General features: G+C 44.1%; 1 protein-coding gene across 1 annotated transcript; it reads right to left on the bottom strand.

Annotated features, from left to right (window-relative positions):
• Positions 1-12,989: 12,989 nt before the first annotated feature.
• CCL26 (C-C motif chemokine ligand 26) lies at positions 12,990-16,100 on the bottom strand. The gene is made up of 3 exons (XM_058710860.1): positions 15,878-16,100; positions 15,675-15,789; positions 12,990-13,192 (listed from the first exon to the last, which is right to left on the bottom strand). Exons 1-3 carry the CDS (start codon positions 15,948-15,950, stop codon positions 13,096-13,098), a joined length of 285 nt encoding a protein of 94 aa, XP_058566843.1. The 5' UTR covers positions 15,951-16,100; the 3' UTR covers positions 12,990-13,095.
• Between the last annotated feature and the right edge of the window lie 742 nt (positions 16,101-16,842).

Raw genomic sequence — 16,842 nt, 5'->3', positions numbered from 1 at the left:
CGAAGAGATTTGTTTGTTTCCTAATTAGTAAAGCATTTTTCTGCCGTTTTGGTCTGAGGTCCAAGACTTTCAATTTTGTAGCTTCCCTGGGGGGTCATGTTGTTATAGGCAGCATGAGGAAGTGGACAGAACCACAGGGTGTGGGTGAAGAGACTGGGTATAGCCTGTGTTCCATCGCTCATGGAAGCGTGACCTCAGACCCACCGCTTCACGTCTCTACTTCTGTTTCCTTGAAAATGGGAACCATTCTGTCTTACTGACCTCACAGGGTTGAGAAATATGACAATTGTTATTCCATCAGACTGTACAAGCTGCACTACAATTATTGTTGGCATGCCAGCTTTCCATTTGACCGTGAACTCCTAGGGATTAGGCAAAGCCCTTGCCACTTTTATACAGAGTAGGTGGACATGCATGGTTGTCCAGTGGATGGAAAGAAGAAAAGAATCAATGAGAAGAAGAACCAGGTGCATTCCGGACAAAGGTGTTTATTACTACAATAGCCTTACGAAACCCTGGCAATCTTTCTGGACCCACCTCCAACCTCCCTCATGAAGCCTTATCTGCACACACTGGTCTCTCTTTTGGATTGCTCATGAGCATGCTTTCATGCATTGACAGGATTCAGGAGTTCTAAGGGACCCTGAACATCTATTCCCAGTTCCTTGTTTTAGGAATGAAGAAACTGAGGCCCAAGTAGATGGTGTCTCCAGTCAAACTCACACACGCCCCTTATCTTCCTGGGGTCTTGATCGCTTTGTGTGTGCTTCATTCCTCCCCTCCTCCCTTCCAGCACCTCCAACCCCTAAACTGTACCCTCTGAAGACTGAACTAAGTCTTCCTTTCCTCATCTTTCCCCTGCCCTCCTCCTGGTGCTTGCACAGGACCTTGGATCTCAGGCGGATCTTCAGTAAAGACTGGTAGTTAGAATGAATTTGTAAATCTGCCAAACTGTCAGGGAGAGGTAGTCTTTAAAAAATGGTGGGAGACTGTTGCCATCTGCTGGTAGACTCATGGAACTACAGTTAAAGGTCGGTCTTGCAGATAGGACCCATCAACGTGGGTTTGGTCTTGTTAGCTTGTACGTCTCTTCTATATACACGGCTCTGACTCAGAGTTGAGCCTGGGCAAAGGGTGTCTGGTAAAATTTTGCCTTTGGTGGCATAGTCCACAAATGATTGCGCATTCCTTCATTTGTGCAAACATATTTAGACTTACCCCTTGACCTCTGGGAGCCTGCATGCAGGTAGAGAGCTAAGACTATCAACTATCTTACAGCTATAAACAAGTACTGCCATAGTTGGAGAACAAAATATGCTGGAGTCCTTCAGAGGCAAGAAGGGGCTTCTGCCGTTTGGGAGCATGGAGGAAATCACTGAGATCTCATGGAAAATATGACCTTAACATTCTCATCAAATGGAAGAGGCATTTGGCATTTTGCTATTTGGGTCTAGTTTGGTGAACAGAATTTTGTCAGGGAGAGACTGGGAACGAAGAAGGAATGTTCCAGAGGAGGAAATGATGGAAGGAAATGACCACGTGAAGGCCTGAAGCGAGCGAGGGCTTGTCTCGTTATGATTCAGGAAAGCAGAGTGTCCCAGTGTGTTCGGTTGGGTGAGTGGCAGGTGAAAAGCTGGAAAAGTAGGCTGGGGCCCGGTCCAGGGAAACAGATGTTGGCAGTGCCCCACTCACGCCCTCAGGCCTTACCATGTACCCCAGCCTGCCAATATCTGCGTCTCTTGGAGGGCCCTCTCCGGTGGCTGTTCTGCCCTCATACACAGCAGGTGGAAAGTGCACCAGTCCCCTAGCCCCTCCCCCTGACCATCAGCCAATGACTGACTGGAGATGGTGTATAAATACCCTTGCTCCCTTGCTCCTTGAGTTGTGATAACTCTGAGACGTGTGTTTGACCGCCATTTCCCAGAGGTCCCTACAGGATTGAGCTCAGCTGCCTACGGTGGTAACTTGCCTGATAGCACACTCTTATTGGCTGCCTTCCCTTCCCTGTCTCACTTCCCTATTTCCTACTGGTGCCTCCTGGCATCACCGCCAAAATGTATTATGTGCACTAAAATTCTTATCTCAAGGCCTATTTCCAGGGAAGCTCAATCTAAAGCATCACAGAAGACCCTGGGATGCTAAGTTAAGAAGATTTGACTTCATGGGGCACCTGGGTGGCTCAGTCAGTGAAACATCTGACTCCTGATTTCAGCGTGGGTCATGATCACACGGTTTATGGGTTTAAGCCCCGCATCCGGCTCTGTGCTGACAGTGTGGCGCCTGCTTGGGATTCTCTCTCCACACCCCCCTCTCTGCCCCAATCCTGCTTACTCTCTCCCTCAAAATAAAATAAAAAAATAAAGAAGATTAGACTTCAAGTAGTAAGTGCTACCTTAAGGCCAAGTCATAATAGCCATTATTCCCAGACAGTGTCTTACACACTGCCATCCCTCCCTATGTGCTCTCTTGTGGCTGGGGCGGGGAGAGGGGGGGATCTCCCAGACAGTCTTTTTTTTTTAATGTTTATTTTTTTTATAGAGAGAGACACAGAGTGCGAGTGACTAATCTTTTGAGAGATTATTTGGAGAGAGAGGGAGACACGGAATCCGAAGCAGGCCCCAGGATCCGAAGCTGAACTGTCAGCACAGAGCCGGACACGGGGCTCGAACCCACAAACCGTGAGATCATGACCTGAACTGAAGTCAGACGCTTAACTGACTGAGCCACCCAGGCGCCCCTCCCAGACGGCCTTAATAGCTGGGTACATATTGCTATGCAGTAATTCAAGAATGCATATATCCCAATCTCTGTCCTCACGTGACGATCTGGCCCAAGCCTAGTACAATGCTGTTTTGGGGGTTCTGTTTTTGTTTTTGTTTTGCTTCTACTATTGGCCACAGATTTCCAAGCTTCCTTCTTTTATTTCCTTTCTGTTTAAAGAACTTCCTGTAGCCCTTCTTTTATTACAGGAAGCCAAGATTTTCACTTCTATCCAAAAGCAATAAGGCATCCCTGTCTTATTAGTTAAATGGATTAAATATACCAGTTAAAAGACAATGATTGGCAGAACAGATCTTTTTTTTAATGACCCAACTATATGCTGTCTATCTACAGGAAACTCCCTTTAAATATAACAATATAGGTAGGTTAAAAGTGAAGGCGGAAGAAAGACATAGCATGCAAATATTAATCAAAAGAAAGCAGGAGTGGCTAAATTAATATCAGATAAAGTGGACTTTGGAGCAAAGAAAATTACCAGGGACACGGAGAGACATTACAAAGAGATAAAGGTATGGTCAATCCACCAAGAAGACGTAGCAATCCTAAACAGACAACAGAGCTGCAAAATATGTAAAGCAAAAATTGAAAGAAGTGAAAGGAGGAATAGACATATCTACAGTTATACCTCAAAACCCCTCTTTCAACAACTGATAGTGTAGCAGGATTCTTGCCCAGAGAGTTATGACACCAAGACATTTTTTTTTTTTTCCAGGAACTTTGTTCCTGCCGGCACCACTCAGTTGGGTTCGTACCAGAAGAACTGAGCCCCGAACACCATGTGGCACGGTTTTTTTATATAGTTTTTTTTTAATGTTTTTGTCTCCCATACATGGTAACACACAAACGTGCAGTCTGATTAAGTGGTCTCATGTTACAAGGTCGTGAGGGATGGTGTCACGTATGCGTATAGCCAGGTTGCCTTGAGGTTTTTCTTTTTCCCCTGTCCGTAGGGAGCGGACCCTACCACTGCTCCCCTACCACTGTAGCAGAATGACTGCTACAGACAATCAGCGAAGAAATGGAAGAACGCAACAACAGCATCGACCAAGAGGACCTAACTAATGCTCAGAGAACATTCCACCTAAGAATAGCAAAGTACACACTCTTCAAGTGCTCAAGGAGCACATACCAAAGTACACTATATATTATGGGCCATAAAACAAACCTCAAATTGAAAAGAATTGAGCGCCACCTGGGTGGCTCAGCTGGTTGAACTTCTGACTTCAGCTCAGGTCATGAACTTGTAGTTTGTGAGTTCATGCCCCATGTCAGGCTCTGTGCTAACAGCTCAGAGTCTGGAGCCTGTTTCAGATTCTGTGTCTCCCTCTCTCTCTGTTCCTTTCCCGCTAGCACTCTGTCTCTCTCTCAAAAATAAATAAAGATTAAAAGTTTTTTTTAATAAAAAAAGAAAAGAATTGAAATCATACAGAATGTATTCTCTGACCACACTGGTATAAAACTACAAATCAATAACAGATAAAAGACACTTGGGACAAACACTTGGTAACTAAATAAGAGAATTAAAACAATCCATGGGCCAAATAGAAACTCTCAAGGGAAATAAATACACTGAATTGAGTGGAAATGAAATTGCAACATATTAAAATATGTGAGACACAGCCAAAGCCGTGCCAAGAGGGAAATTGACAGCATCCAATGCTTACGTCAGGAAAAAGGAAAAGTCCCAAATCAAGTCTAAAAGTCCCAAATTAAGTCTAAGCTCCGACCACAAAAAAACTAGAAAATAAAAACTCTCAACAAAGTGGGTGTAAAGGGAATGTACCAAGGGTGCCTGGGTGGCTCAATTCTATGAGTTGGTTCAGCGTCCGACTCTTCATTTCACCTAAGGTCATGATCTCATAGTCGTGGGATCAACCCCTGTGTCAGGCTCCACGCTGAGTGTAGAGCCTGCTTAAGTCTCTATCTCTCCCTCTGCCCCTCTCCCCTGTTTGCTCTCTTACTCTGTTTGAAAAAAAAAAAGTGGGGGGGGGACTCTATTTCAATGTAATAAAGGCCATATGTGACAAGCCCACAGCTAACATCATATTCAGTGGTGAAAACTGAAAGCTTTTCCTCTAAGACAGGAAACAAGACAAGGATGCCCACTCTTGCACTTTTATTCAACACAGTATTGGAAATCCTAGCTGGAGCAATTAGGCAAGGAAAAGAAATAAAAGGGGTGCCTGGGTAGCTCAGTCATTAAGCGTCTGACTTCGGCTCAGGTCACGATCTCACAGTTCGTGGGTTTGAGCCCCTGGAGGGCTCTGTGCTGACAGTTCAGAGCCTGCTTTGGATTCTGTGTCTCCCTCTCTCTCTGCCTCTCCCCTGCTGTGCTCTGTCTCTCTCTCTCTCTCTCTCTCTCTCTCTCTCTCTCAAAAATAAACATTTTTTAAAAGTTAAAAAAAGAGGAAAAGAAAGAAAAGACTTCTAAATTGAAAAGGAAGACATAAAACTGTCACTATTTGCAAATGGTGTGATATTATATGTAGATAACCCTAAAGACCATACCAAAAAAACCTGTTAGAACTAATAAATGAATTGAGTAAAGCTGCAGGATAAAAAATCAATACAAAATCAACACAAAATCAATACAAAAATCGGTTGCATTTCTATCCACTAACAATGAATTCTCAGAAAGAGAAATTAGAAAACAGTCCCATTTACAGTTTCAGCTGAAAGAATAAAATACCTGGAAATAAATTTAACCAAGGAGGTGAAAGACCTTTACCTTGAAAACTATAAGACGTTAATGAAAGAAAACTGAAGAAGGCATAAATAAATGGGAAGATATTCCATGCTCATGGATTGACAGAATTAATATTGTTAAAATGTCCATACTACCCAAAGCAATCTACAGTTCAGAGCAATCCCTATCAAAATTCCAATGGCACTTTTCACAGAAATAGAACAAACAATCCTAAAATTTGTATGGAATCATGAAAGACTCTGAATAGCCAATGCATTCTTAAGAAAGAACAAAGCTGGAGGCACCACGCTCCCTGATTTCAACTACATTACAAACTCATAGTAACCAAAATAGTATGATATTGACATAAAAATATACACACAGATCAGTGAACCAGAATAGAGAGCCAAGAAATAAAGCCACACATATATGGGCAATTAATTTATGACAAAGGAGTCAAGAATATACAATCGAGAAGGGACAGTCTCTTCAATAAATAATGATGTTGGGAAAACTGGACAGACACATGCCAAAGAATGAAATTGGGCCATTGTTTTCCATCATATGCAAAAATAAACTCAATGAATTAAAGACTTAAACATAAGACCTGAAAGCATGACACTCCTAGAAGAAAACATAAGTTGTAAGTTCCTTGACATCAGTCTTGGAGATGAGTTTTTGGATTTGACATCAAAGCAAAGGCAACAAAAGCAAAAGTAAATAATCAGGACCATATCAAACTAAAAGCTTTTGCATAAAAACAGAAACCATCAACAAAATGAGAAAGCAACCTAATGAATGGGAGAAGATATTTGCAAATGATATATCCTATAAGGGGTTAATATCCAAAATATATAAAGAACTTACACAACTTAGGGCACCTGGTTGGCTCAGTTGTTAGAGCATGCAACTCTTGATCTCTTGCGTGTGGAACCTACTTAAAAAAAAAAAAAAAGAACTACAACTCAACACAAAATACAAACAATCTGATTTAAAAATGGGCAGAGGGGGGTGCCTGGGTGGCTCAGTCGGTTAAGTGTCCGACTTTGGCTCAGGTCATGATCTCGTGGTTCACGAGTTCGAGCCCCGCGTCGGGCTCTGTGCTGACAGCTCGGAGCCTGGAGCCTGCTTCTGATTCTGTGTCTCCCTCTCTCTCTGACCCTCCCCCCATTCATGCTCTGTCTCTCTCTGTCTCAAAAATAAATAAATGTTAAAAAAATTTTTTTAAATAAAAAAATTTAAAAAAAATGGGCAGAGGACATTTTTAAAACAGGCATTTTTCTAAACAAGACATGCAGATGACCAACAGACATGTAAAAAGATGCTAAACATCACTAATCATGAGGGAAATGCAAATCAAAACCACAATGAGATATCACCTTACACCAGTCTGAATGCTTAGGATAAAAAAGACAGGAAATAACAAATGTTGATGAGGGGTGTGGAGAAAAGGGAACCCTCGGGCACTGTTGGTGGAATATAAATTGGTGCAGGCACTATAAAAATCAGTATGGAGGTTCCTCCAGAAACTAAAAATAGAAGTACCATATGATCCAGGAATTCCACTTCTGGATACCTACCCAAGGAAAACTTAAGTTTGAAAAGATGTATGCATCCCTGTATTTATTGCAACATTATCTACAATAGCCAAGATACAGAAACAACTTAAATGTTCATTGCTAAATGAATGGATAAAGATGTGGTATATATACACAATGGAATATTACTGAGCCATAAAAAAGGACGAAATCTTGCCATTTGCAACAACGTGGACGGAACTGGAGGGTATAATGCTAAGTGAAAGAAGTCAGACAGAGAAGGACAAATATATGACTTCACTTACATGTGGAATCTAAAAGACAAAACCAGCCAATCAACCAACAAAACCAGAAACAGACTCATAAATACAGAGAACAAACTGGTGGTTTCCAGATGGGAGGGAGTAAGGAAATGGGAGAAATAGGTGAAGGGGATTAAGAGGTACAAACTTCCAGTTGTAAAGCAAATAAGTCACATGGATGAAAAGTGCAGCATAGAAGGGAAAGAATTCAGTAGGCCAGGAAAGTAAGCATTTTTGCTGTTGTTATAAAAGGTATGAGGTATGGAGATGCACTTGTGTTGAGGGAAATAAAAGTGATTTTGTCTTCAAGTAGAGGTGGCAATTTCTCAGGGAAAGAGAAAAGAGACAAACTGAAATAAACATAGCAAGTTGTAGACGATTTGTGGAAGAGGAATCTCAGGAAAAGACTTTCATTATGATCCAGCTAGATAAGGTTAAATAACTTTGTAATAAGGGTTTTAAAAATAAGCTTTAATATCAGTAGTGTACATATATAAAAGTAAACCTTAATTTTTTTTTTTAATCTTCTGAAAGGACAAAGTTTTCTCAGATTATTGGTCTGCTTTTGATAAGATATTGTAAAGAGCTTTTCTTTACCTTTTGAAGAAACCTGCCTCAAAAGAAAAGGGGGGGGGGTTTCATCAAAATAATGTCCTGTTGGCTGTCTTTATCTAGTTCTTGATTACTTAAGTAAACTGAGTGTTCTAGGTATTAAAAGATCTAAGTTTTTGCTCAGCACTATGTGACTTTCTAAATTTGCTTTTAACATCTATTGTCACCATGGTTAAATGGATAACTAAGTATTGTTTTATAGTGACCTATGATTCTATTGACCTTGTGTTTTAAAACCTTTTTTAATTTTATTTATTTATTTATTTTATTTTTGAGACAGAGAGAGACAGAGCATGAACAGGTGAGGAGCAGAGAGAGAGGGAGACACAGAATCCGAAACAGGCTCCAGGCTCTGAGCTGTCAGCACAGAGCCCGACGCGGGGCTCGAACCCACGGACCGTGAGATCATGACCTGAGCCGAAGTTGGACACTCAACCGACCGAGCCACCCAGGCGCCCCTAAAACCTTTTGATATTTTGACAAATTTCCCCAAATCAAATTCTAAATATAGTCTTTTCGACCTTGAGTTAACTTTGAGTTTTTCCAGAGGGTCTCTGGAACATCTCAAAGGATCTGTTCTACTCCTTATAAAAATGGAGATATTGGGGTGCTTGGGTGACTCAGTCAGGTAAGTGTCCGACTCTTGATTTCAGCTCAGGTCAATAGTCCAGGGTTGTGGGATTAAGCCCCGCGTTGGGCTCTGCTCTGAGTCTGGAGCCTGATTAAGATCTCTCTCTCTCTCTCTCTCTCTCTCAGGGTGCCTGGGTGGCTCAGTCAGTTAAGCATCTGACTTATGCTCACGTCATGATCTCACTGTTCATGGGTTTGAGCCCCGTGTTGAGCTCTGTGCCAACAGCTCAGAGCCTGGAGCCTGCTTCGGATTCTGTGTCCCCTCTCCCTCTGTCCTTCCCCCATTCATTCTCTCTCTCTCTCAAAAATAAATAAACATTAAAAAAAGAAAAAATTTTTTAAAAAAATGATTCTCTCTCTGGCACAAAAACAGACACTCAGATCAATGGAACAGAATAGAGAACCCAGAAATGGACCCACAAACGTATGGCCAACTAGTCCTTGACAAAGCAGGAAAGAATATCCAATGGAAGAAAGACAGCCTCTTCAGCAAGTGGTGCTGGGAAAACTGGACAGCGACATGCAGAAGAATGAACCTGGACCACTTTCTTACACCACACACAAAAACTCAAAATGGATGAAAGATGTCAAGTAAGACAGGAAGCCATCAAACTCCTTGAGGAGAATGCAGGCAAAAACCTGTTTGACCTTGGCCACAGCAACTTCTTACTCAACACGTCCCCAGAGGCAAGGGAAACAAAAGCAAAAATGAACTATTGGGACCTCATCAAAATAAAAAGCTTCTGCACAGCAAAGGAAACCATTAGCAAAACTAAAAGGCAACCAACAGAATGGGAGAAGATATTTGCAAATGACATAGCACATAAAGGGTTAGTATCCAAAATCTATAAAGAACTTATCGAACTCAACATCCAAAAACGAAATAATCCAGTGAAGAAATGGGCAAAAGACGTGAGTAGACACTTCTCCAAAGAAGACATCCAGATGGCCAATCGACACATGAAAAAATGCTCAACATCACTCATCATCAGGGAAATACAAATCAAAACCACAACGAGATACCACCTCATACTTGTCAGAATGGTTAACATGAACAACTCAGGCAACAACAGATGTTGGCGAGGATGCGGAGAAAGAGGATCTCGTTTGCATTGCTGGTGGGAATGCAAACTGGTGCAGCCTCTCTGGAAAACAGTATGAAGTTTCCTCAAAAAATTAAAAATAGAACTACCCTATGACCCAGCAATTGCACTACTAGGTATTTATCCAAGGGATACAGATACGCTGTTTCGAAGGGGGACATGCACCTCCATGTCTGTAGCAGCACTATCAACAATAGCCAAAGTATGGGAAGAACCCAAATGTCCATTGATGGATGAATGGATAAAGAAGATGTGGTCTATATACACAATGGAGTATTACTCGGGGATCAAAAAGAATGAAATCTTGCCATTTGCAACTACATGGATGGAACTGGACGGTATTATGCTAAGTGAAATCAGTCAGTCAGAGAAAGACAAATATCATATGACTTCACTCATATGAGGACTTTAAGAGACAAAACAGATGAACATAAGGGAAGGGAAATAAAAATAATATAAAAACAGGGAGGGGGACAAAACAGAAGAGACTCATTAATATGGAGAACAAACAGAGGGTTACTGGAGGGGTTGTGGGAGGGGGGATGGGCTAAATGGGGAAGGGGCACTAAGGAATCTACTCCTGAAATCATTGTTACACTAGATGCTAGCTAACATGGATGTAAATTAAAAAAAATAATAAATTTAAAAAATATATATCTGGCTATGACTCTCCCAAATAACATTTCCAATTTTATCCCACCCTTCTGATGTGGAATCACTAGGAACAAAGACTGCCCTTGAGCCTCCTCGAAAAAGACTATGCCAGGTCCTCCTCACTGCTTAGATGGTAGCCAGACCCCAGGGACCTGAAGCTTGGGGACAGATCTTTCAGCTAAAGAAGCCCTCCACCTGACAGCTGGTCTTTTTTTCCCCTTAAGTTTATTAATTTACTTGGAGAGGAGAGAGAGGGAGCAGGGTAAGGGTAGAGGCAAAGAGAGAGGGGAAAGAGAGAATCCCAAGCAGGTGCCTCAGTGCAGACCCCCTTGCAGGGCTCGAACTCACAAACCGAGAGATTATGACCTGAACTGAAATCAAGAGTCGAACGCTTAACCGACTGAGCCATCCAGGTGCCCCCTGACAGCTGGTCTTATATGAACACTGGAGACCCTCTGCATCAAAGGACTAGAAGGAGAAGCAGCTGATATGGATGGAGACTGCTTCCACCCAAGATCATTTGAACCTGAAACTCTTTCTTCTTCCCATTCATTCCTTAACTCTGGTATTAGCCTGGAAAGATAACACCATCATCGGTATCTCCCAGGTCATTGCTGAAGGGGATAATCTCTGGAACTTAGAACAGTTTTTTATTTTGGGCTAGGAGGAAACCTGGCCTAACTGACCCCTGGTCTTTTGATCTCTTTAGCTGGTTACCTTCAGGTTTCAGCTCCCGATCTAGGACCATTGGGTTTATTATGCTGCCCCTCGTTTTGTTTTGTACAGTCATTTTTTAGCCTTGTACCTGTGGCCCATCAAACCCTTTGTAGAAATGATGGACCCCATGGGTGATGCTGGCTCAAAGTTTCAAGATGACCTCTAGTGATTACAACCTTGATAAGATACGGACTTTAAATGGCGAACACCCAAGAGTTATTTCTCTTACCTTTCCTTGTTACTCAAACGTGGTCTTCAATGGCCTCCATTTGCTCTGCACTTTTCCCTTTGACATGCAACATGATGATCAGGAAAGGTGCGGGACAAAACCACTAGATATGGAAAGCCTGACTCTGGAACAGTGATGATTTCGAGGAAAGATCTTGATCAAAAGGGGGGCGGGCAGGGAATGTGAAAATGAATAAAGAAAATCTCATTCAAAAATGGAGCTGGGACATCTGGCTGTCTTGGTCGGTATAGCATGTGACTCTTCAACTCAGGGTCATGAGTTCAAACCCCATGTTGGGCGTGGAGCCTACTTATAAAAAAAAAAAAAAAAAGAGTGGGGAGCCACAAAGGGAGAGGACTGAGGCACCACCACTCACACAGAGCAGCAGGAAGAAGGGAGATTTCCAATCTGCCCAGCAACTGCACGCTGCCCTCACCTGCAGCCAATGAGAAGCTGCAGCCAATGAGAAGCTTCAGCCAATAAGAAGCTAGCAGCCCAGTTCTAGCTCTCCTTTTCCTCCAAGGAGCTTTTGTGCCAAACAATCCCTGGAAACTTCCTCCTTTCCTCTGTAGAAGGTTGAGCTCCTCCTTTGTTCTCCAGACTTGCCCATGGTTCCCCCTAGTTTGCAATTTCTCTGCTATTTCAGAATCAACTCAATTGATGCTCCATAAACTTTGTTGCTTAATTTTTTTTAATTTTTATTTTGAGAGGCAGAGTGCATGCCAGCAGGAGAGGGGGGCAGAGGGAGAGAGAATCTTTTTTTTTTTTTTTTAATGTTTTATTTTACTTTTGAGAGAGAGAGAGAGTGCGAGCGAGGGAGGGGCAGAGAGGGGGCAGGGGGACAGAAGATCCGAAGTGGGCTCTTCGCTAAAAGCAGAGAGCCTGATGCAGGGCTTGAACGCTCGAACCACAAAATCATTACCTGAACCAGTTTGATGTGCAACTGACTGAGCCACCCAGGTGTCCCGAGAGAGAGAGAGAGAGAGAGAGAGAGGGAGAGAATCTTAAAATCTTAAGCAGGCTCTACACTGAGCCCCTGACATAGGTCTCAATCACATGACCCTGGGATCATGACCTGAGCCGAAACCAAGAGTTGGATGCCACCCAGGCACCTCTGTTGTTTAATTTTTAAGGTTGACAGTAGATAGACAATATTGATGTTTATTGATTGATACCTTATGAGCAAACACTGCCAAATATGGAGGCATTTCATTTACCCAGCACCAACAGGCCATGAGGGGTTGCACAGAACTTAATTTTCCAAACAACATAAACTTACCTCTCTAACGTGAAAACATTTAATGGGCATGCCCAAACATTAAACTTCCCCTTGTTGTTTTGTTTTGTTTTGTTTTGTTGCACAGAAACAGGAGGAAGAATTCCATACCAGTGTCAGTGCAGGGAACTGGGGGGACAAGCCAGGCAATCAGCTGAAAATACTGACTCAGTTTCTTTTCTTTGAAGAAGATTCAGGTTTTACTGAATAAGGATATTTAGGAGTACATCAAATCTTAATGGAGAAATCTTTATTAAAACCTTTCCTCCTCCTCCTCCCCTCTCCCCCGCCTCCTCCCCCGCCTCCTCCTCCCCCTCCTCCTCCCCCTCCTCCTCCCCCTCCTCCCCCTCCTCCCCCTCCTCCTCCTCCCCTCCTCCCCCTCCTCCTCCTCCCCTCCTCCCCCTCCTCCTCCTCCTCCCTCCCTCTCCTCCTCCTCCCCTCCTCCCCCCCCCCTCCTCCTCCTCCTCCAGCCCATGGGCCTCTTGCTGAAGAAAATCTCCAGGCTCCACCAAGGATAGCAATCTCAAGAGCAGGGTCCAGGTACCCTGGGGCTGAAGGTTCAACAGGTCACATTTGCTGCTGTGCTCTGAATAAAGAAATGTATCTTTGCACCCATTTTTCCTTTGGCTGTGCACAGACTTTATGGCCTTTTTTGGTAACGAATCTGCAGAAAAGAGAAGCTGACAGTCAGTACTGAGAACTTTTGTCTCCTGAAGAGATGGAAAGGGAGGGTCAGCCACTTGACGGACTCTCTGGCCTTGCTGCACCTGTTACATAGTTTCTGTTCCGTCTTCTGATCCTTCTTTCCCCTTGGCCCTGTTTTCTACTGGAGACCATGCTTCCAGGCCCACCTCCCCCAGGAAATCATTTCCAACAGCTCTAGTCCGAAGCATGTAACCTGTACCATGCCTCTTAATTCTTTTGTTTTAATGGAAAAGCTTTATTGAGACATAATTCAGGCACCATGCAATTTACTCTTTAAAGTGCATAATTTAGGAGCACCTGGGTGGCTCAGCCGGTTAAGTTCTCGACTTCGGCTCAAGTCATGATCTCATGGTTTGTGAGTTTGAGCCCCGCGTCGGGCTCTGTGCTGACAGCTCAGAGCCTGGAGCCTGCTTCAGATTCTGTGTCTCCCTTGCTCTCTCTCTCTCTCTCTCAAAAATAAAATAAAACATTAAAAAAAACTAAAAATAAAGCCTATAATTATAATTCACTGCTTTTTAGTAGATCCACGGATGATGCAAACATAACTATCACCCAGTTTAGAATCTTTGCCTCAACCTCCCAAAGGGAACCTCATATGCATCATGCTGCTTAATTCTTCTTCTTTTTTTTTGTCGTTATTTTTAATTTGTGGAATTATAGCACATGAAATCTTTAAGCAAAAACAGGCGATAAAAGCCCATCATGGTGTTTAATTCTTTTTTTTTTTTCCTCAACTTTTTTTTTTTTTTGGGACAGAGAGAGACAGAGCATGAACGGGGGAGGGGCAGAGAGAGAGGGAGACACAGAATCGGAAACAGGCTCCAGGCTCCGAGCCATCAGCCCAGAGCCTGACGCGGGGCTCGAACTCACGGACCGCAAGATCGTGACCTGGCTGAAGTCGGACGCTTAACCGACTGCGCCACCCAGGCGCCCCATAATTCTTAACCACATTATCCTGGGCTGTTTGCCGTGGCCGCTTATACGGGATTCCTGCACTCTCACGATGCTGTGCACTCATGGAGAGTGGGGGGTCATGGTTGATATCCCTGAATGTCCTCCAGCCTTCTGTCCCCTGAGACCACTCCTGAGGGTGATGAGAACCTAGGTCCGGGGCACTTTAGCCTGGAACAACTTGCAGGGTACAGTAGTATTTACGGGGCTCTCAGGCGGGTCCCAGCACAGGCAGAGAAAAACAGCCCACAGTGGGGAGGGGTGAATAAGGGAGAGGCAGAGTTTTGTGAACGTTTGAAAGCATAGCTGGGGAGCGCCTGGGTGGCTCAGTCGGTTAAGCGTCCGACTTCAGCTCAGGTCACGATCTCACACTCCGTGAGCTCAAGCCCCGCGTCGGGCTCTGGGCCAATGGCTCGGAGCCTGGAGCCTGCTTCCGATTCTATGTCTCCCTCTCTCTGCCCCTCCCCCGTTCATGCTCTGTCTCTCTCTGTCTCAAAAATAAATAAACGTTAAAAAAAAATTTTTTTTAAAAATTTTGAAAGCATAGCTGGGAATGTCTCTGACATCACTCCCATTGAAAGAAATATAGGCCAGCCTTAGGGACTGGTTGACCGGTGGCAGATTGTGGCAGAAGTGATGGTGTGTGACCTCACAGACAAAGTCATAGAAGGTTATGGAGTTTCTGCCAGGTTCACGGGACACTTATGCTGGAGCTTAGAACCACCTTGTTTTTTTCTTTTTTCTTTTTTTCTTTCTAGTTTTTATTTAGTTTTGAGAGAGACAGAGACAGACAGAGAGAGAGAGAGAGAGAGAGATGGAGCATGAGTGGGGGAGGGGCAGAGAGAGGGAGACACAGAATCTGAAGCAGGCTCCAGGCTCTGAGCTATCAGCACAGAGCTCAATGTGGGGCTCAAACTCACAAACCATGAGATCATGACCTGAGCCAAAGTTGGACACAATTGACTGAGCCACCCAGGTGCCCCCCTCTTTTTTAAAAAAATTATTTTTTATTAATTGTATTTATTTATTTTGGAGAGAGTGACAGAGACAGAGAGAGTGAGCAGGGAAGGGGCAGAGGGGGAGAGAGAGAGAGAGAGAGAGAGAGAGAGAGAGAGAGAGAGAGAAAGAATGAATCCCAAGCAGGCTCCACACTGTCAGCACAGAACCCGATGTAAGGCTCCAACTCACAAACCGTGAGATCATGACCTGAACCGAAACCAAGAGTCAGACGCTTAACCAACTGAGCCACCCAGGCGCCCCTATTCTCTCTTTTATACCCAGCACTTAGCACATTGCCTGGCACATGGTTTGAAAGTTAGGAAACCAAGGCTAAGGGTCACACTTGTTAGTGACAGAGGCAGGGTGATGATGATGACCTAAGTTACCAGGCTCCCATCCTGAGCTCATCCTGGCACTGTGGGGGTGTGCCCAGCACCCATGCAATCACATGGCCAGTAGGAACCCTGAAAGCCCAGACAAGAAATACTCACATCACAGCCCGCTGGGAGCAGCTGTTCCTGGTGAATTTATAGGAATGCACCCACTTCCAAGGAAGGATCTTGTGGCTATATTGGAAGCAGCAGAACTTGGCCACATTGCTGCCACCTAAAAAACAGGGAAAGGAAGGAGCCTGGAGGTGGCCCTTTGCTTCTCCTCCCAGCCTACCTGAGAAGGGAGTGGGACAGCCCCATACGTGTGGCAACTCCGAGGTGGACACTCAGGATGAAGATCAGGAGAACAAGAAAGCCAACAGGAAGGCTCTTCATGGTGCCACAAGCGGGGCCCTTCACAGTGTCCTCCCAAGTTCCTCCTCACTCCACTGGACTCCCTTTTATAGGGTTGAGTCGTCCCCGAAGAGAATTCCAGAGAATTTTGTGGTTGAGGCAAAAACAGCTCTTTTGACCCTGTCAGGTAAGAACAACCTGTTACCCAAGGAAGAAGACTAGAAAGAAAGGGAAAGTCCTCTGAGGGAAGGGGAGGAGCCAGCACCCCACTGGGAGTTTCTGCCTGCCTCTCCCATCCCCTGCTTTTTCTGAATCAATGCTTTCCTGTTTGAAAAGCAAAAGCAGAGGGAATGAAATAATAAATCTTGAGAACTGACTTAAATCACCTTAGAACACAATTGATGTTGTTCTGGACTGATCTCTAGCTCTTGACCCTAGCTTTCTTTGCTTCCTAAACACTGCTTATCTCTTGGTGAAGTACAGACAGTCTCAGGACAGGAGCACAGAGCAGCCCAGCCATGATAATGAATGCTGAAGAACAATGCTCGGGCGTGTGCCCGTCCTGTCTTCTCAGCGCCACACATCACCTGACACACAGGGTCAGAGCTGCTTGGGGGCACTTCAAGCTACCTCTTCAGGGTTAGAGAGCTCCAAATCAGACAGAACATCACAATTGCCTGGAGCCTGAACACACACACACACACACACACAACTATATTCCCTGTTCCTGCTTTGTACCTCCTGGATCAGGCTTTTTGGGAGGGGTATCCAGGAATCTATATATTAGCCAGATTTGGCCAAAATGGGGAAAGTGAATTCTAGAATGGGGCAGTGAATTTCCCCAGGAGAGTCTGGGGGGCAGGTAGAGAGGGACTTTCACATCTGTGTTTCATAACACTGTGTTCAGTCATATCCACCCCCGTCCTCCAGATAA

Source organism: Neofelis nebulosa, chromosome 18 (assembly GCF_028018385.1).
Source record: "Neofelis nebulosa isolate mNeoNeb1 chromosome 18, mNeoNeb1.pri, whole genome shotgun sequence".
NCBI classification, from domain to species: domain Eukaryota; kingdom Metazoa; phylum Chordata; class Mammalia; order Carnivora; family Felidae; genus Neofelis; species Neofelis nebulosa.
The sequence above is the reverse complement of the archived record's forward strand: the minus strand, read 5'-3'. Positions and strand labels throughout refer to the sequence as shown.

Excerpts from the sequence above, each read along its gene's own strand:
- CCL26 (XM_058710860.1), bottom strand. The coding sequence starts at position 15,950 with ATGAAGAGCCTTCCTGTTGGCTTTCTTGTTCTCCTGATCTTCATCCTG. Across the intron at positions 15,790-15,877 it reads CCACCTCGGAGTTGCCACAC|GTGGCAGCAATGTGGCCAAG; the intron begins GTATGGGGCTGT and ends CCTGTTTTTTAG. Across the intron at positions 13,193-15,674 it reads TGCTCCCAGCGGGCTGTGAT|ATTCGTTACCAAAAAAGGCC; the intron begins GTGAGTATTTCT and ends TCTTTTCTGCAG.